Consider the following 24,733-nt stretch of genomic DNA (forward strand, 5'->3'; position numbering starts at 1 on the left):
GGGGCGCACAGGCAGCATAGCTTAGTTACCGCTGATCAGAATTTAGCACTCTGCAGCCAAAGCCTTTTGCAAAGATAGCCTTCCAGTTAACATAGCTTTAGAAGGTGTTTTAATTCCGTAAGGAGTTTGGTAAATGGCTTTCTTTTGGCGCAGTCCCTCTTTAAAAATTGTTTATTCTGCTGCTGAAAATTCCATTTGTCCTGGGTCTTAAGGAGAAATTAAAATTCCATTTGGGGACTAACTATGCCGACATGGCATTCCAGCCTTCATTAGAAAGAATTTTGTTGTTTGCTTTATTTTCTGCCACCCCAGGCTCTTTTATTTTCCAAGCCCGTCTGAGGGTATTTGCAAGGAAACTGAAGCAGTAATAGAACATGGTGCTGGGGTTAGTGGCCTTTTTGAGCTGTAACAGAATATTCCTCCTTGCCAACCCATCTGTAGAGTCTGTTTTACAAAACTCAAATAGGATCCTGCCTAGATGGTTCTCAAAATATCTGAGACATAGGAGGAAATGAGAATACTTTTTTTTTTCTGAAGACAAACTTTCTTATTTATTTAAAATACAGATGCATCTAAGCATCTTTTTAATCTGCTCTGATTCCCAAGAGACAAGTTCACGACTAAGCACTAAAAAGTGCTCGTCATTTAGTTAATCACACTCAGTATGTCAACAATCACATTGAAATGTTATCTAGAAGCAGTCTCGGTTTTTCTTAGCAGGTGTTATCAGAGAAAAACACTTCAGAAGCAGTATTACCTTTGACTATTCATTTATTTTGTCAACAAATGGAGTGACTGCTGCGTGCCAGATGTCAGCAAAATGGTACCTCACGGTCCTTAGGGTCTGATGTAAGAGGCAGAAGTAATCAAATTATCATGTGAGAAATGGAATATTGCTGCGTATTTGGGCCTACTTTTCAAATTAATAAATGCAATATTCTTAAAAAAAAAAAGAAAAGGAAATGGAATATTTCCTGCCATGTCAGTAGACAAAGGATGTCACAGTCATCAGCAATTGATGGTGAGCTGGTGAACCCTGAGGGAACTCAGGAAGGAAAAGAATACCTGCCACCTAGCAGTCATCAGACTGCAGGCTTTCCCTACAGTGAGCCCTGAGGAAACTCAGGATGTGAAAACACAGGATACTGGCCCCAGATAGCTGAGGTACACATCAAAGGAATGATTTCAGTGAGCCCAGACTCTAGCATCTGCCCATACACAGAAAAGCGCTAAATTCCTTAACTTGAGGTATCTGGTTTTCTTTAATTAGCAATATGACGTTCAGACTCCCTGCCCTTTGTTGCAAAACTTCTATATATCCTGGCTACCCCCTCGCCTCCTCGGAGCAGTCTATCAGGTTTACTTGAGATGCTGCCTCCCTGGCTTGAATTCCTAGAAATTCCCCCCAAATAAAACATAACTTTCAACTTTTAGGTTGTGAATATATATATTTTTTTAGTTGACACACGCAAAGATGAGTATGACGTAGAGTGAAGGCTCCAGAGGCCGCCCACCTGGGTCCAGATCTCGGCTAGACCACTCACGAGCTCTGTGACTTTGGACATTTAATCCACGGTGCCTCAGGTTCTTGCTCTGTGAGAACAGGTATATTCACCTAAGAAGGTGGTTGTGAAGATGCAGTGAGTTCATACACGTGAAGTGCTTACATGAGTAAGTGCTACGTAAGTGGTAACGGTCAGCCTTAGTAGTTATAGTAACTGTGACACGTGCTCCGAAGGAGAGGTATGAAAGTGCACAGCACACGTGAATCTCACCCAAAGCGGGTGCCAGGAAGGCTTCCCTGAGAAGGTGATTCTTAGCTGGACGGGAAAGTTTAGAGGAGTCAACAAGGAAAAGTGGGTGGAGCTGGAAAGGAAGTCTTCCACACAGAGGACACGACAGTGTAAAGGATGCAGGGGAGGGAGGGAGGGAGAAGGAGGTCAGGGCATGTTGAAGGTGCGGAAAAAGAAAGCCAGGGTGGCTGGAGCACAGAAAGCAAAGGGCAGAGGGATGGCAAAGTCAGGGGCCAGACGTGGTAAAGATCGGACCCTCATTATGTTCAAACTTGTATGGTTTAGCCACATGAAATGGCCGTTTTTGCAGGTCATAAACAGTTGAATATCATCAACTTCATGTGGTTGACGTCAGTTTCACATTTCGTCCTTCAAAGGATGACGAGACCACCACTCAATGTCTGAAATAAGTCAAAGCTGGTCCGGCACAGTCCCTCCGAGCAGAGCAGACTGTTGCACTGATAAAGGGTTTTCGGGACATCTGAAGGTCAAGGGCCGGTGAATTTTACAGACATACATGGGCTGATACCCTCTGCAGGGCAGTCACTTGGGGAGTGACTGTTGACCCCTGAGAGGTCTGGACTGAGTCTGTCCCTCACCAGCTGACTTTCAAAAGCAAGGGGCCACCATGGGCTGGCTGGCTTGCTTACCAAAGCTGTAAGTTGAGGTGGGTTGTCATAACTGAAAAGGTTTAAAACTGGTCCTGGCGGCCACTGGTTACCATGGCTACAGGCCATCCAGCTTTTCCTAAGCTTGTGAGAGCTGTTTTTATTCTTGTGGTTCAGCCTAAGAAGGGTCTGTAAGAATGGGCTCAACTCTTGAAAGCAAGTGGTGGAGACATAGACTACTAATCACGAATTTTCTGGAATCAATTTGAAAAGAAAGGTAGCTATGTGTGCACTGCTCTGAAGTTCTGAAGGTGAGTGACAGTCCATTGGCCGTTCAAATGCTTGCTTTCATTTTGTGGACCGGGTGCTCAAAACTGGTAAGATTGAAGGCCAATCTCCCATATCCTAAGTGCTAGTTATCTCTTCCCTCTGTGTGTTTTCTGTATTTTTCCCTCCCTTCCAACCCCTCCTTCTCCCGACAGCCTTGTCGAAGTGGAGCAAACACCCTAATATGTGAGCTCCATCTCCCCTGCATTTCCCACTCACACAGCTGATTCTGTGAGCCAACTGTCATTTGGAGGGATCTAATCAGGACCTCTTCCCCTTTTGTGGCCCCCTTCTAGTACAAGACGCGTGGATAATTCCAACACAAGACTGGTGGTCCAGATTGAAAAGGATCCAGGTAAGAGGATATCTTCCTTCTCTCTTTTTATTTATTTACTTTGTTGCGTAGGTGGATTCCTTCAATCCAAAAAGGGGAATTAAGTACTCACTATTTTTTAATCATTGTGGAGACAATGCATGCTGACGGTAAAAATAAAACTGTGCAGATAGAACTGATCAAGTCTCCTGATTTGGTTTAGAAATGCATTCCTCCCTTATTTAGAAATGATTAGATATCTTTTCAGTATTGAATGACCCTGTTAATGCATTTTAGTTTGTGTATGCTAAACATCGAATATGGACAATAAACCTTGGTATTAGTCTTCCGGCAAAAATTTTTTTTGAAAAATGTCAGTGTTATGATGTCCTTAAAGGCAAGCAATTCCAGGATCCAGGATCCAGAAGTCTTCAGAAACTTTGTACCACATTAAGCTATGGAAAGATTTACCTGCCAGAAAAGTACTTTTTTCTTCCGGTAATCTATTTCACTTTTAACCATCCAACCTCTTTTTTCCTCATATCAGTATGCAAATTTGAACTATTCTGTATTTTTATCCACCTCATTCTCTCTCTCCCTTGGGCCAAAAATGTTGTCTAGGAAGAATTGTGTCATGCTTATTAGCTATGTTTGAATTGCATATACATAATTAGTTTGAAATCATAATTTGGAACTTGAAAATACCTGAAGAGACAGGTTTATTTTTTGTTTAACTTTACGTCAGCCCAACTTTCAGGGGGCATGGGTTGGGGTATAAGTATCTCTAACGTGGATCTGTGGGACTCTGTAACTTTGCAGGGCCATTGATATTAGGCATACGGACAGTTTCATAGTGCGTTGCACCTTTAGTTGTTCATAATTTTGTCTCATTTTAATCTAATTATACAGATGCGTGGTCATGGTGTTCTAAGCTCTCCACTTTTAGTGGTGTAAATTCTTTTGTTTTATTCGAATGTCAAACGGTTTGAACAATTAAGCAAAAGTTAATTCTCTCATTCAAGCCTTTCCTTTAAAAGTGCTAGAGACTCAAAGTAATCTCTCATTAGTGTCTCAGGATGCATGCTGGTTCATCATAGAAAATGAAAAGCATGGCAGGTCAGGAAGGCTTCATCTGCATAGAAAGTTAAGCATACTGATACTTTATGAGACAACATGACCTGACTCAGTCCATAGGACAGTTCAGTTATTTCCGTTCATCATGATTAGGTTATAAATGCACTAATTTCAATTCAGCTTTTAACTGGCATGAATGCCTAGCAATGGTATCCATAGTTTGATAGTGTTATTTTGTAGATTTCTTAGCGGTGGATCAGTGATCTTCCTTATGCGGATGCACTTGGGGCCACTCTGCACCTTCCTGCACCTCCAGTCATGCTCTGGTTCCCAAGGGTACAGAGCAGGGAAGCTCCGTTCAGATCTCTAGGCTTTATCTCGAACTTTCCTGAACTTCTGTCGCTACTCCAATAGCTGGAAGGGGTCCTTGAGCTTTGCCTTAGGCCTTTTCTCTTTGGGGCAACTCCATGCTCCTCTGACTTTCCAGAGCCAGAATCTACTCCCCAAAGAAAAGATGCTCTTAAAATAAAAGCACTGATGGCAAGCTTTCCTCCCTGCCCCTCCCAGCACTTCTAACACCCCCAAGACCACAGACCAGGAGGACTTCCCAGTTTACCCATTCTTCTCAGAAAAGGTTCTATCCTTCATCGTGAGAGATCTGACAGAGGAAATAAAAGGAGTCTGGGCCCAGCAAGGAGATGACAAGAAATGCACTACAAAGCCCCAGTTTCACACTCCTGAAACACACTAGCCTTCCACTGGGAAGCAGGGCAATCCGTCACTCCATCTCCTTTGCTGTATCCTTCCTCCTTCTTGGGGTCCTGACCCACCCGATTCGAATGGCTCAGGTTAAACAAACAAGCAACAGTTGACAATACCAAGTCCTGGCCAGGATGCGGAACAGCTAGAATTCTCAGTCCCTGTGACGGGGCTGCAGAACAGTCCAGCCACTTTGGAGAACAGCAGTGCCACTCCTAGGGGTTGACTCAAGCGCAATGAAAACGTGTTCACATAAACTTCTCTTCATGAGTGTTGTGAGTGGCTTTACTCATCACCAACACTGGAAACAACGCAAAGGTCCTTGAGCTGTTGCATGGATAAGCAAACTGTAGTAGCTGCGTACAGAAGAAACAGAACAGACTGCTGCTGTATACCACAGTATGGATGAAACACCAATGCATCATTCTAAGTGGGGGTTACGTGACTAGAAGCATATGTCAAGACTCATAGGATTGGACACTAAAAAGTGTGAATTTTACTCTCTATAAGTTATTCCTCAATAAGTCTGAGTTTGATATACATATATAACTTAAAAACAATAAATTGCCTCAATATAGAATAATTTAGGGGGCTTCCCTGGTGGCGCAGTGGTTGAGAGTCTGCCTGCCGATGCAGGGGACGCAGGTTCGTTCCCCCGTCCGGGAAGATCCCACGTGCCACGGAGCGGCTGGGCCCGTGAGCCATGGCCGCTGAGCCTGCGCGTCCAGAGCCTGTGCCCCACAATGGGAGAAGCTACAACAGTGAGAGGCCCGCGTAACGCAAAAAATAAATAAATAAAAATAATAATTTATATCTATGTATATAATATATAAAATATAGGTTTGTATGTAATATATTTAGATTTGTGTATAATATAATATTATATATAGATTTGTATATAATATATAATACTAGAAATGGTTATGAATATTGTTGAATGTATGTATATATATACTGTTTATTTTCTGTATATAATATATAATACTAGCAATAATTATTTATATTGTAGAATATATGTATGTATGTATATATATGTGTGTGTGTGTGTGTGTGTATACACACACACACACACACACACACACACACACAGTTTATTATCTGTAAATTATATCTCAATGAAACCCTGGAGTCACTCAATGGGAATGTTCTCAGAGGCAAAATTTCTCTTAATGAAGCTGTATCATCTATGGTGTTATCTATTATTCAACAGATAGTTAGTGATTCTCTACTACGTGTTAGGAATTCTGCCAGTATTGGGATACAAAAATAAGCATATTCAGTCTTCCTTCACTGTTGGGTGCATTGGAGAAATGGAATGTTAATCAAATAACCATACATACATATACACACGAAGAAACAGAAGTCAAATTCCAACTGTGGCAAGTGCTTCAAAGCAGAGGGTCACAGTCCTGACAGCCTGTAACAGGGGACTTGGCCTGGCGAGGTGGTCAGTGAAGGCTTCCCTGAGGTGGCCGTCGAGTGGAGGTCTGAAGAATCGTAGCGGTTATAAGCCAGAGAGGAATGGAAGGAAAACCCAGGCGGAAAGATCAGTGTCTGCAAAGGCCTGGGGTGGGCGGGGGCCTGGGAGTCACTCAACCGAGAGAAGTTCTGTGTTGCTGAGCATGAAGGATGAGGAAGGGGTTAGTGGGAGGTGAGGATGGAGAGTGAAGTGGGGAGCAGACCGCACGGCGCCCCTGGTGTGACCGTCCACGCTGGGTTGATCAGGGCTGTCCTAGCTGCTTCCTATGAAGGATAACTTATGGGACCCTATTACAGGCGATGTTATAAAGTCGTCTCTATCTTAAGAGCCCTGAGAAACCACTTTGAATCCTGGGCTGGGGGGTCCTGGACGGCACCTTCCCCTTTTCCGTCTGGAAAGCTTGTTCTGGCTTTGAGGTAGAGAATCGGTGAGCGAGCAGGTCCCAGTGGAGATGCGTAGGTGAGTCACATGGCCACTGTGGTCACCTCCTTGAGAAATCGTGGAGCTTGGAATAGGGCAGGGGTCATGGGAATGGAGGAAAGTAGGAAGATGCAAAACAATACTTGAAGAAAGTGAAATTGAGAGGCTTGGGTGGGAAGGAGTGGGAAGAAAGATCCCATTGGATCCCGTGCCGTTGGCCGAGGTGGAGAGCGGACGTGGGGACCTGACCTGGACCACTGCAGGGGGAAGCATCTGAAACATACAAGAGATGTTAGGTCCACGAGGAAGTAGACGGGTCGAGGGCCCAGGCCAGAGATCTCAGCTGGAGGTAGGAATTTGTCAGGTGTCTCGTTTAGACAGGAACTCAATCCATTTGTGCAGATGACATTGACCAGAAAGAGTATAGCGGGAAGAAATAGGAGGGTGTCACCACCCTGACGGGCGAAGTGTCTGAAGATCTGATTCACCCCTAATCAACAGACAGCTCCCTGTCTCCCAGGTCAAGCACGTTGGAGTCGGACTCACTGGGTCTGTTATTTCTCGTCCTGTCTGCAGGGAGCGATGGCAACAACCTCAATTCCATCTTTTACGAACACTTGACGAGGGCCCTCCAGGAGTCCCTCTGTGGAGACCTCGTCCTTGGCCGATGGGGTAACTACAGCTCTGGAGATTGCTTTATATTGGCTTCAGACTACCTCAATGCTTTCGTTCACCTGATTGAAATTGGCAATGGCCTTGTCACCTTTCAACTTCGGGGACTGGAATTCCGAGGTAAGAATCTCTTTATTGTCGAAGTTGTCGGCAGTCAGTCATTTGAGTTAATTACCATGCGAAGCTTAATAAGAAATCACCCTTAAAAAGGAAGAGTGGAACGCCTGTCCTACGGGATGAGAATTAGGGAACTTGCTACAATCACTTTGTTCCATGTATTTGGATATAACTAAACCCCAGTCATCTGAGGTAATAATAAGGTGAAACGTCTGGTGTAAACCTTCAGAGGCGCAAGTCAGGGTTTCGGTTTCATTCCTTCTGGGAAAAACTCAGCAGCAATAAGCGGGTGTGGACCATATGGAACCTGGTTCCTTGGGTTACGAGTGTCATGGTCTATTGTGGGTGAGTCATTTAGTGTCTCTTAGCTTTTTTTTTTTTTTTTATCATCTGTAAAATGATAATAAGAATGGCTGCCTCATAAAGTCGTTGTGCGATTTAAATGAGATCACGTACGAGCAGGCACTACACGAATGCTTACTGCCCTGTGGTGACTGAGTTGGCCTGAATCTTGGAAGTGTGACTCTGTTTTTTCCATGAATCAGACGCTGCAGTTGTGTCGCGATCACGCAGGGATCAGCGTCACAGATGTACTCATGGGCCCGTCTCCTGGGTTCTTTGTTTATCCTTGATTCATGCACGCCTTTCTCCAATACAGCCCTCCCTCTGTGTCAGGCAATGTTCTAATGCTGGGGATGCAGTGGGCACGTGACCTTGAGTGTTACCCTCATGACGTGGAAAATGAACAAGTAGACAAATGAGCAAGGCAGTCACAGCTTGCAGAAAAGGTATAAGGAGGTGAATAAGGGTCTGTGACCGATATCACTGCAGAGGGTGAGGAGGTGGTACATGAGATGGGATCGTCAGGGAAGGATCCTGAGGAGAACAGGAAGAAGAACGTTCTAGGCCCAGAACTGGGAACTGCTGAATGTCTGAGTCGGGAGCAACTGGGGAGGAATGACCTGACCAGAGAGGGTGGGAGGCCGGGTCATGGGGGCCTCCTGGCCAGGGGAAAGGGCTGCATTTTTCTTCTGTGCACAGTGGGGAGCTATGGAGGGTTCTGGAAAGGGGGATGACTGACCTAGTTTGCACCTGAAGAGCTCGTTCTGGTAGCCGTGCGGAGAGGGTGCCAGAGGGGACGAAAGCAAAAAAGGGGGGACCGCTTAGGAGTGTCCTGTAGTCACCCCAGCAGGAGAAGATGCTGGAGGCACAGACGTGCTAGGAGGCTCGGCGGTGGACGGGCCCACGTGTTGGGGTGAGGGAAGCCGGAGTGCTCAGGCTGCTCCCCGCTTTCTAGGTTGAGTGCCTGGTGGGCAGGGGTGCGTTTACTGAAGCTGGGAAGCCTGAACGAGGAGCAACACGTTTGCATTTGAGGATGCAACCAACAGCTCCATTTTGGGTACTTTCAAATGCGCTTGATTCATCCAAGTGAATACGTCAGGTAGCTAGTTGGGCGTATGAGTCTAATATTCACTTGGGAGACATTTATTCAGCACTGCTAGTGTGTCAAGCACGGGCTTAGGTGCTTCGAGTACAGAAGCGAAGGCCCCGCCTTAAGGAGCTTGGAGCCTCGTCCAAGACACGCAGACACGCGATGGGCAGTTACGGCTCAGCGAGGTGAGTGTGAAGGTGGACTGTACATGGGATGCTTGGGGGCCAGAGAAGGGACACTGCAATCGGACTGGAGTCTGGTCAGCTCGACAGAGGAGGGAACAGCTGGTGTGATGACAAAGAGGCACGAAGGAGCCAGATGTGGTTTCCAGGTGGTTTGGGAAGAAGGGGTCACAGAAAATGCTAGAAGGGTAAACAGGAGTCAGGTCATGGCCATCCAGAACCTCACAGTGACTAAAGGACACCTTTCACCCAAGAACAGTTGGCCATTTCTTCACTTTTTAAAAACTATTACCTGAAGAGGATTCTTGTGCATCCTTAGAAATTCTAGGAATCTAATTTAGGGAGATTATTTTGGAAAAGGTTTTTGGGCTGAGGGAGTAATGATCAGATTGTACAGAAAAGAGAGGCAGTGTTTCCCCGGCATTTTGCACAAATACCAGAAAATGCCACGGAAGGTGGTGGAAATTGTGTCTCTGGTGCAATAATGCAATAGAATTGCCTATTTTGACAGCTTCCTGTTTTTCCCGAAATTCAAAGGAAGAACTTTGAAGGTTTGCTGAGTTAAATCTGAGTTACTCTTATAGCACAAGTTCTATGTGGCCTACAGCTTTTTTCGCAAGTTAACCCATCTTTGAATTGAAGGGGCTCAAAGTTAATTAGATTCTAGAAGTCAGCCAGCCCCTCATCACCAACAGGGGTTCTTTTTTTTTTTTTTTTTTTTGTGGTACATGGGCCTCTCACTGTTGTGGCTTCTCCCGTTGCGGAGCACAGGCTCCGGACGCGCAGGCTCAGCAGCCATGGCTCACGGGCCCAGCCACTTCACGGCATGTGGGATCTTCCCGGACTGGGGCACGAACCCGTGTCCCCTGCATCGGCAGGCGGACTCTCAACCACTGCGCCACCAGGGAAGCCCAACAGGGGTTCTTTTTAAAAAAACTTTTTATTGACGTATAGTTGATTTACAATGTTATGCTAATTTCTTCTGTACAGTAAAATGACTAAGTAATACACATATATACATTCTTTTTTATATTCTTTTCCATTATGTTTTATCCCAGGAGATTGAATATAGTTCCCTCTGCTATACAGCAGGACCTTGTTGTCCATCCATTCTCTATGTAATAGTTTGCATCTACTAACCCCAAACTCCTAATCCGTCCCTCTCCCTCCCCCCTCCCCCTTGGCAACCACAAGTCTGTTCTCTATGTCTGTGAGTCTGTTTCTGTTTGATAGGTAAGTTCACTCGTGCCATATTTTAGATTCCACATATAAGTGATATCATATGGTATTTGTCTTTCTCTGTCTGACTTACTTCACTTAGTATGATAACCTCTAGTTGCATCCATGTCACTGCAAAGGCATTATTTCATTCCTTTTTATGGCTGAGTAGTATTCCACTGTACATATGTACCACATCTTCTTTATCCGTTCGTCTGTCGATGGACATTTAGGTTGTTTCCATGTCTTGGCTGTTGTGAACAGTGCTGCTGTGGACATTGGGGTGCTTAAGTATTTTTGAATTATAGTTTTGTCCGGATACATGCCCAGGAGTGAGATTGCTGGATCATATGGTAACTCTATTTTTAGTTTTTTAAGGAATCTCCATACAGTTTTCCATAGTGGCTGTACCAATTTATATTCCCACCAATAGAGTAGGGGTTTTTAATCTACCACAGTGAATGTTTTGGTCTCACCTCATACGAATTGTTTTCTTTTTTGACTTAACCATTCATGTCTAGGGCTGGCTACCAGCCCTGGCCCCTTCGTGCGCTCAACCTCCAATGGGCGGGATGAGGCATCTTCACAGCTAGGTGGTCTCCGGGCTCCAAAGGGGGGAACACAAACACTGCAAGGCCTCTTATGGCCCAGCCTCCAGGACAGGCACCAAGTCACCCCTACCATCTTTCATCGACCCCAGCCAATCCCAAATACAGCTCAGATTCAAGTGGTAGCAAAGGGGCCCTGTCACACTGCACGAGTCACTGGGGGCCAATCTTATAACAACATACCAGACTCCAGCAACGCCACTAGGTGAAATATGGAAGGAAGCTGGGGACCAACATAGATGTGTTGGGCGCAAGACAGAGGCAGTGATCGTGTAAAGTGATTGCCCAGGAATGATGTCTTGAGAAAAAAAGCCAGCTAGCCTTCCCCGACGCCCCTCACTCCTGTACAATACCTCTTCCTTGATCTAGTTCTGCTGGAGTTTGGAACACAGGGCTATTGAGAGGTCATATACCTTGACGAAATCTAAATTATGCTTTTGTTGCAGGAAGAAACCAGTTGACCTAAAAAGCCCGATCTGTTTTCTATCTCTTTGCACCATCCAGTACCGTATTCCCAGGGAAGATCTTATTTTCTTTTTCCTCTTTGGGTATTTCTGCAAGATATATTTTTAGGACTTCACTTTTCTTTCCGTTTTCCCATCTTCCCAAATAGCAGGCTTTATTTTGGTCAAATTTTCGCCTCCTTCAGCACAGCCTGGGGCAGTCAAAATACAGATGCGTTCAACCTCTCTCCCGAAGCGTACCAAAGCCACCAGTGAACAGATGAGCTGCTCCCGGCACACGTCAGCTCTGACTCAGGAAGTGAACAGTACACCCTAGAGGAAGCGTCCGCAAGGCCGGGGGGCAAGAACGTGCATCCGTCTTTCTCTCACTGAAAGGGATGCATTTGTATCCCTAGGAATTTTTAGTTGCAAATGACAGAAATCATCTCTGGCTAACTGAAGCAAGAGAAGGGTTTACTGGAAGCTGCTACACGGGGCACAGACTCGCCGAGATGGCTGGGGAAGCAGGCGTGGTGGCTATCACGCGAGAGCCTGAAATCGCACGGCGGCGCTGAGCCTGTGAAGGGGTTGCACGTCGGCTGGTGGACCCAGCACTGCCCTCACGTCACTGACGTCATGACCCTGGATATTGGATGCTACTGCTGTTATCACTTCTGCCCCCAAAACAGGATGAATGGCCTCTGCCACCACCTCCCTTCCCTTCCAGAACGCTTTCCACGCGAGCCCTGCTTCTTTGTGTCACTAGCTCATGCGTCCGCATCTGGTGTGGGTGTGTCTGACGGATAAGATGCTGAGGTCGCACGCATGTGCTCTAGATGCAAAGGAGAGGAGGACAGAGAGGGTCTGACTTTTCAGTTCCTGTAGCAGGAGGTGACGACTCTCTCTCGCCGAGACTTATAACATGGGTACATTCGTTGCTGTCCTGCTAGTTGCTGTAATAGTTGAGTCCCAGATCTCAGGGGCTGACACAATAGATGTTTATTTTGCATTCACATAGAGTCCGATCAGTGAGAGGAGGTGGTGGGGTGAGGGGCTGGTACCATTCCACGCTGCCAGGGATCTTGGGCAGTAGAAGTTCTGCCTGTTCCCTAGCGCACTGCTTTTGGGGTCACCCTGGGCTTCAGTGTCAAGCTGGCAGAGAGTGGAGGATTGCGTGAAAGATTGTTATGGGCCAGTTCTGAACCTGGGATGCATCATTCGCTCTTAAATTCTGTTGTCCAGAATTGACATGACTATTGCGTTGGCCGAGAAGTTCCATAACATCTTATGGAAAAACCCGAACGCACTTTTCAGCCAACCCAATGTAAGAGAAATGTTGTCTAGCTGAGTACCCAGGAGAAGAAGTAAAAAGGTTTGGTGAACAGTTAGCTGGTCTCCGGCACTGTGGGTAGTTTCCAAACAGAATAGGGGTTCAGATCCTGGGTAGCCCAAAAGATTGATCAGGGTTCACGGTACATCCTATTTCCACTGGATGGTACTGTAGTGAATGATTGATACCAGTTCAAATCGAGAATACAGGCAAAGAAGCCACGTTCTCTTCTCCTCCTTTGGGCCTGTGCATCCCAGAATACAAATACAATTTTTTGTTGCCGAGCGTGTAATGAAGCAGGACTGCACAGCTGCTCTTGGGCTCATGGGTATCCCTCGCATTTACCCAACCAGAGAGCCTTGAAGAAAACCATTCAAGAGTTGGCTTTAAATCTAAGTCGAGGAAACGGATGATGCACTTTAGAAGGTCCACAGTGTGAGGGGCACCAAGTTCAAGCCTTTGCAAAAGAAACGGAATCCGTTGGAATGGAAAACGCATTTAACCATAATCCGAGTAGGCGGGCACAGAAAGAAGGGAAGGTGCGAACTGATTATCTGTTCAGTCCATGTCTGTTCTCTGTTAGTCACCCAGGTGACCTAGGTGGATGGCTTATTTCTCTAAAAGAGGAGAAACATGAATGAGGAGGAGAGAGCTGCCATTAAGAGCAGTCAGGCAACTTGAATACTGTCTTTAGAAACGAAGAAGAGAAGAACCAAGCATAGGAGCAAAAATAAGGGCATTGCAGGGAATCCTTTATGACATACAAAGCGCCCTCTCACCTGTGCAGGTGACCTCTACCCTCAGAACGGCCATAATCCCAACGCTTCCTCCCCTTTAACTAATGGGGAAATCAGGCTCCCGGAGATGAATTCTCATCCGAGGCTCACAGCTACTTAGTGGTAGAGTTGGGCAAACCCACACGCCTCTCTTAACTTCTCTTTCTACCTGACCATTTCCTGTTTTTACATTCTACCTTTTGGGTATTTGTTTGAAATTTGTGCTATGGTGTTCATTCGGTTTACTAAACACCAAGTAACTGGGGTATAATGCCTTCAGTCACTTGGATAGCCTTGCAAAAGTTCCATATCATTTTCCCAGTTGCACAGAAAACGCCACTTTAGGTCAGGATGTTCAACTGGGCACACACGCGACTTGGCTTCTCAGAGTGTCAGTTCCTTCATCAAAGCCTCGGTGTGATTATAAGTTCTTTCCAGCTCTGACGGCCCATCAGTCCAGGAGATATAAAATGCTTCCACCATATCATGACTGGGGGAAAGTTGAACTTCTCCCTGCTGGAGTTTGTTATAATTTCCTCCCAGGGAAAGGGTGTTGCTGGTAGACAGCCCAGTGCTTGGAACCACGGCTGGTGTCAAGGGGGCACATTCAGTAGCTGCTGGCTTCCTGCTGGTACAGGGTCACCAAAGGCAAGGTGGACATGCCTAAGCGTTAGTCCACCAGCTGAGGATTAGATCGGGCATCAGAAGCATTTCCGTGACGACGAAGTGGTGTGGAGGAATTTCAGGCCAAGGGAAGAGGAGGGCTTGCTATGTGGCAGGTGATGGAATCCGAAGGGCTGGGAGGATGGAACCCACGGTGGGGCGTTAAAGAAAAGGCGTGAGCGTGGGAGGAGGATGGGGTAGGGAAGTAGTCCATCCCCAGCATGAAGAGTGCGCTTGAGATCAGTGATCATGACTTTAAAAGAAGACCCGTTAAGATTGCTCGTAATTTTCCCTAAGCCACATCCAGCTTCATGGGTGCAGGTGTAAAGGGCAGAGGTGGAGTTAATCAAGGCTGGGGTTGAGCCAGGTGAATGTCGTGAAGGCAAGGACAAGGGTGTGATAGTGATTTTGATGCCTGGCCATGGAATGTAAGCTGAGAAAGAAGGGCAGGGAGGGTGTGAGAGAGGTGGAAATACCACCTGGGGAGAGGACTTCCTGGATCTGGGGAGGGTACCAGGATGGTTGAAGTTGAAAGGGTGAAGGAAATGGTTGCTGGAGATGACGAGGTTTGGAACAGATACTTAAAGAGGGGAAGCACTTTGGGGTAATCCGGGTCCAGGGTTACGGTCGGGTGGAAGGTGAGATCATCGGAGGGTGGACATCAGGTCAGGATGTCGGAAGGAGCATCTCGGTGGATACTGAAGTCCCAAGAGTGATGGCAGGAGGTACGTTGCAGAGTGACAGCGAGCCAGAGCCAGCATCTCCACGGAAGGACTGGACGTAACCTAGAGGGACTGTACAGGAGGTCAGCAAGAGAGGGTGGGGCAGGTCCAGTGTGTCCCCTGAAAGCATCAGCTGGAAGTACTCCTGGGAGGCGTGTTCAAAGCAGTCCGTCCCACTGGGGAGCACTGCAGACCCACTGGGCAACAGGAGGGGCCGTCCTTCCAGCCGAGCGCCTAGAAGAGAGGGGAGTACATTCAGAAAACCTGGGAAATATATCATGAGCCCCAGGGGGGCACAGAGAAAGAATTTCAAGGGTCTGTGGCCTGGGTGCGGAGGAGGTGATGATTACGATGGGGTCAGAAAATGTAACTTCTAGAACAGTGTGGGAATTCGACTGCAGGGCTCCCTGGGCAAATGGCTTGAGCTGCAGTGAAACAATATTTTCTCATGGGACGATGAAGCGGAGTCTGTCATCTGAGGCTGCGTCACGTGCGTGGCACGTTTCGAGGCTGCTGAAATGAAATTTGTTTATGCGTGTAGGTATGCCTGCAGCCTTCAATATCCTTGTTAGTATAGGACTGCTACGTTTTATCACAGTAAGATCTGTTTTCCAAAAATCATCTTAGGGGAGATATTAGGAAATTATGTGTATTATATACACAGACATATATATCACATATGTATTTATTGTATTACATATAATAAGTGTATATTTAAGAGTCATTTGATAAAGTGGGTTTTTGGAACACTCAGGAAAAATGATATCAGAAATGCATTACGTTGTGTGGACATTTACCTCTCCTATTATTTGTGGAACTACATTTTTCTCTGCTGATTTATTCATTTCTCACTATTTCCTGGCAATGAATGATACTGCATTTGTATATATTTTCTACGTTCCCATGTGATCAAATATTTCCAGTTTTTGTTCATATCCTAGTTCAAACAAGAAAACATAACCAATGCAGATTACTCTGTCCTTTTATTTAAAACAGAGGGGCGGTGGTGAAAACGACGTTTGCTCTTAGGTGTTTGTATGTGTAGATTGTGAATCTTTGCCATCAGGACGAGATGCTGAGCGTGTGGCCACACATGGTGGGCAGTCAGTCAGTGTTTGTTGATAACAAAACAATAAGTAATCACTTGACAACCAAAGCCAGTTTACTTTCAGTGTTCTCGCACACTTTGTACATTCAGTTTTTTATTCCTACAGGCTAGGAAAAATTGACTAAGCCAGGTTCTAACAGGTTGTGGGACCCTCGAAGGCTGGGCCTCCTGCCTTTCTCCCCGTGCACTGACGGGCTCATGGAGGGATGCCAGGTAGAGGTTGGTTGAGGGAGGAAGGAGAGACAGTCCGAAGTTTCTTGAGCACCAGTTATGTGCCAGGTACCATAGTAAGCCCTTTGCGTATATTATCAGAATATTCTTCGTAAGCAGTCTATACAGCAAGTAGGTATTATTATCTCTCTTTTAGACATGACATACTTGGGTGAATGAGGTTTAGTAAGTTGCCCAAGGCCACAGAGTGGCCAGTGGTGGCGGAGGGGTAAACGCCTAGATGTGGCTGACTCCAAAGTCCATGACCTTTGCAGTAAACCCCTCTGCCTTGGAGGGAGGAGGGAGGAGGGAAGGAAGGAAAGAACGAAGGAAGGAAGAAAGGAAAGATAAATAAGGAGACGATGTGGGGAAAAGAGAACAAGTAACCATTTTTTGGTTGTTGAAATTCAAAATTAAAACTTTTACCTGAATATGCGGCCAAGTGTTAACATGGCATCGCCTCTCTTAGCAGCTCAGTTTCTTGAACTGCCAACTGCCTTAGCAAGCGTGGAAGCTGGACGGCTCCTGCAGAAGGAACGTGGAAAGCAAAGGCATAGTTAGTTATCAGGACGTAACCCCACATTACCACTGGGTCTGGAAAATATCCAAAAAAAATGAGATATATGTTCCTGTCTGTGTGCAATGTTATCAGCCCTTTCATAGTTAGCCTAACACCCCATAATCACCAGCCTGCGGGGACATTTTAAAAATATCTGGGTAACCTAATCTTATCTAAAATTAATCCAACCCAAACGCTTATCCTAACCGGCTAATCCACGTAGAGCCATAGCTCTCACTAATCTTGGAACTAGCTAGAATTCTGTCTTCTCTATGGCAACATCTAGGTCATTAGCAAGTCTTTACTTCTTTTGTCTACCCAGCTTGAGGAAGCTGTTAGGTCCCTAGGTTCCAAACTTCACCCAGGAAATAATAGGTTCTCCACTCAGAATTCCTCAAGGCGTATTTTCCTTCATTTCAAATTGTGTGACATGTTAGTAAACGAGACAAAGCGCTGCTTGTCCAGATAGCAAGTCTGGGAAAGGAGAGGGGCTTTCCTGGTGAACATTAACAGAGTCTGCATGCTTTAGCTTTCAACACTCAAAAAACAGAGTTTGTGGGAGAAAAGCCAGATAATACAACTTTGAATTAAATATTAATCAGAAAGGGACCAACTCAGTAAGGTTGAGTGCATTGGTTTCCTCACGGAAATGGACCAGGCGTGGAGGGAAACATGTCATTCACAGGTATCATTATTATGTGTATTTCAACTTTTCTTACGCTTCATACCTGCCCAGTGTAAGCCTCCCTGTGCACTGCGTAATTTTGTTTATTTCATTTTCTCCTGTGGGCCGGTAGAAAAAAGTAAATTCAGGGAACTTTTGCTTGTCATTGGTCAAGGCTCGTGAGACACTGTGTGATAAGGGGAAAATACTGATTTTTAAATTCAAAAGACCAGACCCTTCTACTGGACAAGTTGCTTTTAAGACTCAGTGTCCTTATTTTTAGTAGAAAAAATTACGTCTGCATAACCAGGTTGACGTGTGCCATCCGTGAGATGCTATCAGAGAAGTCACTTTTTAAGTTGGTACGTATCCCGTAAAAAGATGAGGTATTGAAATAAAAATTCTCTGAGAAAAACTGTTAGACCACATTCAAACTCTATCCTGCCAAACAGGTCATGAAAGAAGTTGTATTCCTATGGACAGATCTTAAAGCAAATTGAGGGGCCTTGGGAGAGAAAATTGTTATAATAAAAAACCTCTGCTATCCCCACAAAATCAAACATGCTATAAACTATTTTAACATACTTTTCTTCCACCGCACACTGAGTAAATACACTTCTCCTAGGTTCTCAGTGTGACACTTAAAAGACACTCGGGTCGAATGTGGCCGAAGGAATGGAAATTGGGACTGGGGAGAAATTGTCCAGTAAAAGAATAAAAAACGAAACTCATCGGTGTCTCGACAGGCCAACCCTGTTCCTTGTTTTAGTTCTGCTCTGTGGCCATTTCTCCATCTTTAAGGTTAGATTAATTTAAAGGGGGCGATTATCAAATGGATGTTTAGCAACTAGCAAGTAGGAAGTGTAATGGGACAGATTTACATATAAACAGACTATTGTTATAATAAGTATTTCTTTCCAGAAATTAAATCTGGTGATGTCTAGCAGATACAGGGTCATCTCCCAGGGCAGGTCGCTGGGGATAGATGACCTGCATGTTCCTGTAGCCTCATGTTCTAAGATTCCGTCCCAGAGAACTAGCATGGGGTGGAGGAAGGGCTGAGAAAGCCATCTCCATGACATTGAAGCTGCAGGAGAAATTTTGGGGAAAAAATTCCACCGTGACCTTCTAGAAATGTCAATCCTTCAAAAATTTTTAAACAGCTTTCTCTGACACTATTTCATTTGGTCACAAAATGGCCCTTGATCTAAGCAACTAGCAAGAAGTAACGATAGAGTTCCAGCCTGAAGAAAAATGTTCTGGAAGTCCTCGTTATGACATGTATTACATGTATTACGGTATTATAAGGGGCACTAAGAATGCGTCTCCAACAAGCGCTTGCAGGGCTAAGCCCTGTCTCTCACATCTTGTGTTTCCAACGTGCAACGCACGCTGGGCTGTGTGAGGTCCCAGTGTTCAGGGAAGTGGACTATTTTGTACTTAGCAATGACTATAACTGATGGCCTCCTCCTTTTGTGACCCTGTGGCCTCAGAAGGAAATACGTTTTATTTAATAATAGTCCAACACACGTCCCAAAGTGTGTGTCTGTAAATCCCACCCGAAGCTTGAAAAGCATTGGCTTAACCGCATCTATGCCTACTTCTCTTCCACTCCATGAGCAGGGACTGGTTGTACTTGCAGGACAATCTAAACCGCTCTCTGTCAGCCCCTCCTGGTGACCTCATTGCTTGGCATACGGAAAACACCAGCCCGGTACGTTGGGCTGATGAAGGCCGTGGCCATTTGAAAACTCAGCTCAAATACATCTCTAGTACAGTTGTTTTAAACCATTATTAGTGGATAAAACTAAACGTAACAATGTTGATGATATTTGGGGTTTTGTGTGGAATCCAGTTGCCAGAGTCTTTGGGACAACGTACATCAGCTAAGGAGAAAAACCGTAGGACTGGGAGGCCCAGTCTTTAAAATAGGTTGTGCGTTTGGGCTTTAAGGTGCCTGCTCTTGCTGGAAGGTTGTAAACAAGCTGACATTCTTTGAGCGCAGCCTTGCCGCTTCAGGGGACCATTTTTAATGCATCCCTTTGAAGTCTCCGTCACATAATGGCTCCCCCTCTCCATCATTTTCTCCGACCTCTTGGTAAACAGCCTGGACCCTGGTTTCAGTCCCCAGCGCTTTTCACCTGAAATGGGACTGTGGGTGGCTGATTGCCCTATCTCCAGTCTCTCCTCTTTACTCCCCCAAGGCTGTAGGGGAAGGTTTCTTAAGTGCAACTTTCTTCCTGTTTCCTTGGGATTTCAAAACCCCTGTGGCCTACCTGTCACCTAGAGAATGAAGTTCAAATGTCTCCGTAGGACTCAACTTCCCACTCCAGCCGGACTGCCCTGAGCCTCCCCTCCCCCCTTCAAGGATCCTGGCCCAGGCTTCCCAGCCAGGAGGGCACCTCCCGACTCTTGTTTGCCAGCCCTCCGTTTCTCACATCGCACAGACGTTCTCCTTTGGCTTCCCAGCTTTCCTAGGAGAATGTCACCTCTACCTCCAGCTTGGTGGACCACTGAAGCAGGCGTGCCTACGCTAACCAGCGCGCAGAATAGCTACACTCCTGTGCTTGTCAGAGAGGACGTTGAAATTCACTGCCCCTCAATGCACAGTAACTGTCAAAACTAGCTGGAGATTGGACCTTCCCGGCGGTCCAGTGGTTAAGACTCCGTGGTTCCATTGCAGGGGGCACAGGTTCGAACCCTGGTCTGGGAACTAAGATCCCGCGTGCCGCACAGCGCGACCAAAAAATGAAAAAACAACAACAACAATAAAAAACTAGGTGGAGGGAAAAGGTCCATATCAAGGATTTCCTGAAAGGTGTGAAGTTGTCCCAGTCCTCCTGCATCCCCACCGTCTACCCTCGGGTGACACCAGACCTCTGGAGAACCATGTACCTAAAGCTGAATTATTTTGGCCACACCTATAGAAATTGTTTAATTGTACTTTGGCCATATTAGAGCAGCTCTGGAACATCGTGACTGTACCTGCCATGCAGTGCCGAGAAGGATGGTGGTCTCCGTACTGTACAATGTTCTCTCTTATGAAGGTCCTGGGGATGTCATCTCTCTGGTGTCTTAGCCAGAAATAGCTATGGTCCTTCCAAGCAATTATCTTGTTTTGGTCTTAAGGACATGAGAAACTCAAGTTATCTTTCTACAGTGCTTGCTAGAAAGCCTGAGTGAAATCAGTGGCCCACCTTTAGCAAATATATAGGACATCATAGAATGAAGTGAAGGTCTCTTGACATCCTTCTGGCTTCATTATATTTTTCCTGTCCCCATTGCCACTTAAATTTTATCATTTCCTTATTTATTTATTTTATAAATTTATTTTTTATTTATTTATTACTTTTGGCTGTGTTGGGTCTCCCTTGCTGCACGCGGGCTTTCTCTAGTTGCGGTGATGTGGGGCTACTCTTCGTTGCGGTGCGCGGGCTTCTCATCATGGTGGCTTCTCGTTGCGGAGCACGGGCTCTAGGCGTGTGGGCTTCAGTAGTTGTGGCTCACGGGCTCAGTAGTTGTGGCTCGTGGGCTCTAGAGCGCAGGCTCAGTTGTCGTGGCACACAGGCTTAGTTGCTCCGCGGCATGTGGGATCTTCCTGGACCAGGGCTCAAACCCGTGTCCCCTGCATTGGCAGGTGGATTCTTAACCACTGCTCCAGCAGGGAAGCCTCTGTGTCTGCCTTTTAGAATGGACTTCATTCCTTTTTGGAATTTAGTAAGAATAAATAAGCCAGGCCTGGCCAGTCACTGGTAAGGATGCCCAGTGGTGCTTAAAGGGGGGCAGTCTTGCCCCTTCGGCAACAGGGAAAGGGAGGAGGAAAGGGTCAGGTAGCCAGGAGAGGGTTACCTCGCACAGCCGCAATGGCTGCACTCTGGAAATTGATGCATATCCTGTGTGCAAAGTATCTGGGATCTACTAGACACACTGTCAGTTCAATTTTCACAGCTTTCACGAGGCACGCTCATCTATTAGGATGAAGAGACTCCAAGATACTCTTAAAATTCATTTTAAATATTTATTTATTTATTTGGCTGAGTCAGATCTTAGTTGCAAGACACGGGATCTTTGTTGTGGCGCACAGGCTCTTCGTTGTGGCATACAGGCTTCTCTCTAGTTGCGGTGCGCGGGCTGAGTTGCCCCCATGACATGTGGGATCTTACTTCCCTGACCAGGGATCGAACCCACGTCCCCCGCATTGGAAGGCAGATTCTTAACCACTGGACCACCAGGGAAGTCCCTCAAAATTCATTTTAAAAATGGTTAATATGTATAACTGATTCACTTTGTTATAAAGCAGAAACTAACACACCATTGTAAAGCAATTATACCCCAATAAAAATGTTAAAAAAAAAAATGGTTATTGAATGCCTTCTATGTCCCACTGACTTAGACCATGAGAACACAGCAACGTGAAAGGTGCCAAGAGTTCGGTTCCATGGAAACTCCAGAGACAGCCATCCGGGAAAGGTCACAGTGTAGGGGCAGCAGACCTCTGGTCTTCCCTTTGGAGGGAATGTGCTCTAAACCCAGGGAGGCTCTCTGAGAAGGATATGGGCCTGATTTGCATGCGAACAGCAAAATTAGCGCCTTTGCAGACATGACTGGGTTTCATTATTTTCATATTCTTTTACAATGTGAAGCCAACTATGAATCTTTTGTTCCTGAGAAAAGACACCAAGACCTACCTGAACTGAATACTTATTAAAAACCTCAGGCAGCTGCAGTGTCTCTACCAAGCCTAGCAGTCCTTCACAGCAAACCCCTTCCTCAGTGGTCCTCCTATCAGTGTAGAAATGAGCCCCTGCTTCTCACAAAGGACGGTGCTAACTTATTTCCTTCAGATGGTAGAAATCCAAATTCTGCGTCATCTCATGTACTCATAAACACACACACACTCCTTCCAGTTTGATGTAAAACAAACAATGCTGGCATCAGCCCAATACGATAAAATGATTGACCTGGCTGGAGAAAAAGGAAGGAGGAAAAAAAAACCCTCGAGGCATGTCATTTAAACAGTTTTGCTAATCTATTTGAGGTGAAGGTCCCCCTTTATGCTTCTCCTTTGTGAGATCTATTACTTCTTTCACTGGAAGAGCGTTTCTTCCCAAATCATATTATTAACTAGCCGTAAACCAGTGTTGTTTATTGTGCCATTGGGGTGGGATGAGACCTCCCTCCCCCCACCCCTGGAGTCTAACGCCTGGGGGTCCCAGTAGGTGGCTCAGTTAGGACGCAGTGGTAGTTCCTTACTCACTCTGGGTGCCCCACAGTTCGCGATCTGAATTACTCACTGCTTGTGTTTCACCTGTGTATTTCTGCACATCTTTCCCAGAGGGAATAAGAGTTTTGTATTACAGAATGAGCAAAGAGATCCCTGAAATGTATAAAAAAGAGTGCTTTCAGCTAAGATCCAAAGCAATGAGGTCTTGGAGAAAGACGAATGGAATCCTAAGACCTGGGATCAGTTCTTCACTATTTCACTTTATGTTACAACAACCTGCTTGCTCTCCCCTTCCTGATCTTGACTCCTAGTTCATAGACTGTTATTCTAAGAGTTCTGCGTGTACATTTTTATCTGAAAGTTGCAGTTTCTCATCTCTGATGTATTACGATCATCTCACGTATGGGTTCTATAGAGAGGCTTAGTTTAAGCATTGCTTTTCTTTATCTTCCTCCTGTAATGTAACAAGAGTCTGTTGCATCTGCTATGTATTTTCTCAATAGGGTGTCTGTTGCCTGTAATATAGTGATTTGGATAAGAATTCTTTCATTTGTTCATCCAGCTAGTCCTTCGATCATTCCGCCAACCACCTTGTTATCACCTACTAAATACCAGGCATGGTGAATAATGAGATGGGGTCCCAGGAAAAATGAATGGTGTGGAAGTGGGTGTAGGGACAGGTTTCATGTTTGCATTAAGTTTCAAAAGACACGTAAAAGGATTCAGAGACTTGCTTTTTTGGCCAAGACCGAGTAGCCAGTATTGGAATATCCTTCCTGCCACAAACAATGATAAAGCTAGAAAAAACATATTAATCAACTGTTTTCAGATATTGGACAATAGACAGTGCAAGGCTCTGATCATTGAAAGAGGGGAAGCATACAAAGTGAGCTCCCACAATTGTCCCTGCTTTCTTCCCAGAGGCGCTTTCTTATCTGTAGCAGCAGGGAGGTAGAACCCAAAGAGAACGCAGTGGTCTTGTTTAGCTAGGGAGGTAGAATCAGAATCTGGGGGTCAGAGTACTAGGCAGGAGTGAATTTCACAGATGAGGAGCTACAGAAATCAGTATAGGGATCCCCTTTCGTGATTGAATGAATATTAACCTGCTTTGTATAGCAAGAGCCTGTATCATCAAGACCTGACAGAGAACAGTAACTGGTGAGGTGAGCTAAATAGAGAGGACAGAGGCCATACCGTGCTGAGAGATGTAGAAACTCCAATTAGCCAGTGGAGAGACCTGGCTGAACATCCCAGGAATTCACCTGAGGTCCAGAAAGACCAAGCTTTTGGAGTAAAGATATTCTCGCCCTAGAATAAGGGCTACTGTAGACATTTCCAAACCAAGATTAAAAGCAAGTTTCAAAAGGATCAAGCTAACAAGCTGACGTGCAAATAAATTGACTCCTTAACAGAACATAACTCTCTCTAAAGGAAGAAAAAAAACAGTCCCGACTGTCAATACGATAACATCAACAATACCCAGCATGTAATAAAAGTGTGTAAATAAATAAGCAGAAAAAAAGTGACCCGTAACCAGCAAAACAAAACAAAATAGAAACACACCCAAAGATGTTGGAGTGAACAGAAAAGAAGTTTCAAACAGATATTACTATGTTTAGGAATTCAAAGGAAAATTATCATAATGAATGAATTAATTGAGACTATCAATTGACAGGAAAAAAAGTGAAATTCTGGGAATGAATAAAACACAGTGTCTGAAATGAAAAACTTAGAGGATAGGCTTAACAGGAAAAAAAAGGATCAATCAACTTGAAGACAAGGCAATAGAAACCATTCAAACTGATGTGCAAATAATGAAAAGATTAAAGAAAATAGAGATTCAGTGATGTGTGAGACAGTATCAAGCATCCTGACCTATGTATAAGTGGAATCCCAAAAGGAGAAACAATAAATAGGGGCAGAAAAAATTGAAGAACTAGTATTCAAACATTTAAAAAATTTGATGAAAAATATCAATTCATAAATCCCAGGAGCTCAGCACACCCCAAGCAGGATAAACACAAAGAAAAC

The 24,733-nt window shown here is 45.3% G+C and overlaps 1 protein-coding gene across 1 annotated transcript in view; it reads left to right on the top strand.

Annotated features, from left to right (window-relative positions):
* The window catches only part of PCNX2 (pecanex 2), a 272,196-nt gene that overhangs the window by 209,358 nt on the left and 38,105 nt on the right, over nt 1-24,733 (top strand). The window contains exons 24-25 of the mRNA XM_019941562.3: nt 3,025-3,083; nt 7,351-7,566. Coding sequence (XP_019797121.2) covers nt 3,025-3,083; nt 7,351-7,566 — 275 coding nt within the window. The remainder of the gene's footprint in view (nt 1-3,024; nt 3,084-7,350; nt 7,567-24,733) is intronic.

The sequence above is a fragment of the Tursiops truncatus genome, chromosome 16 (assembly GCF_011762595.2).
Source record: "Tursiops truncatus isolate mTurTru1 chromosome 16, mTurTru1.mat.Y, whole genome shotgun sequence".
Classification (NCBI taxonomy): domain Eukaryota; kingdom Metazoa; phylum Chordata; class Mammalia; order Artiodactyla; family Delphinidae; genus Tursiops; species Tursiops truncatus.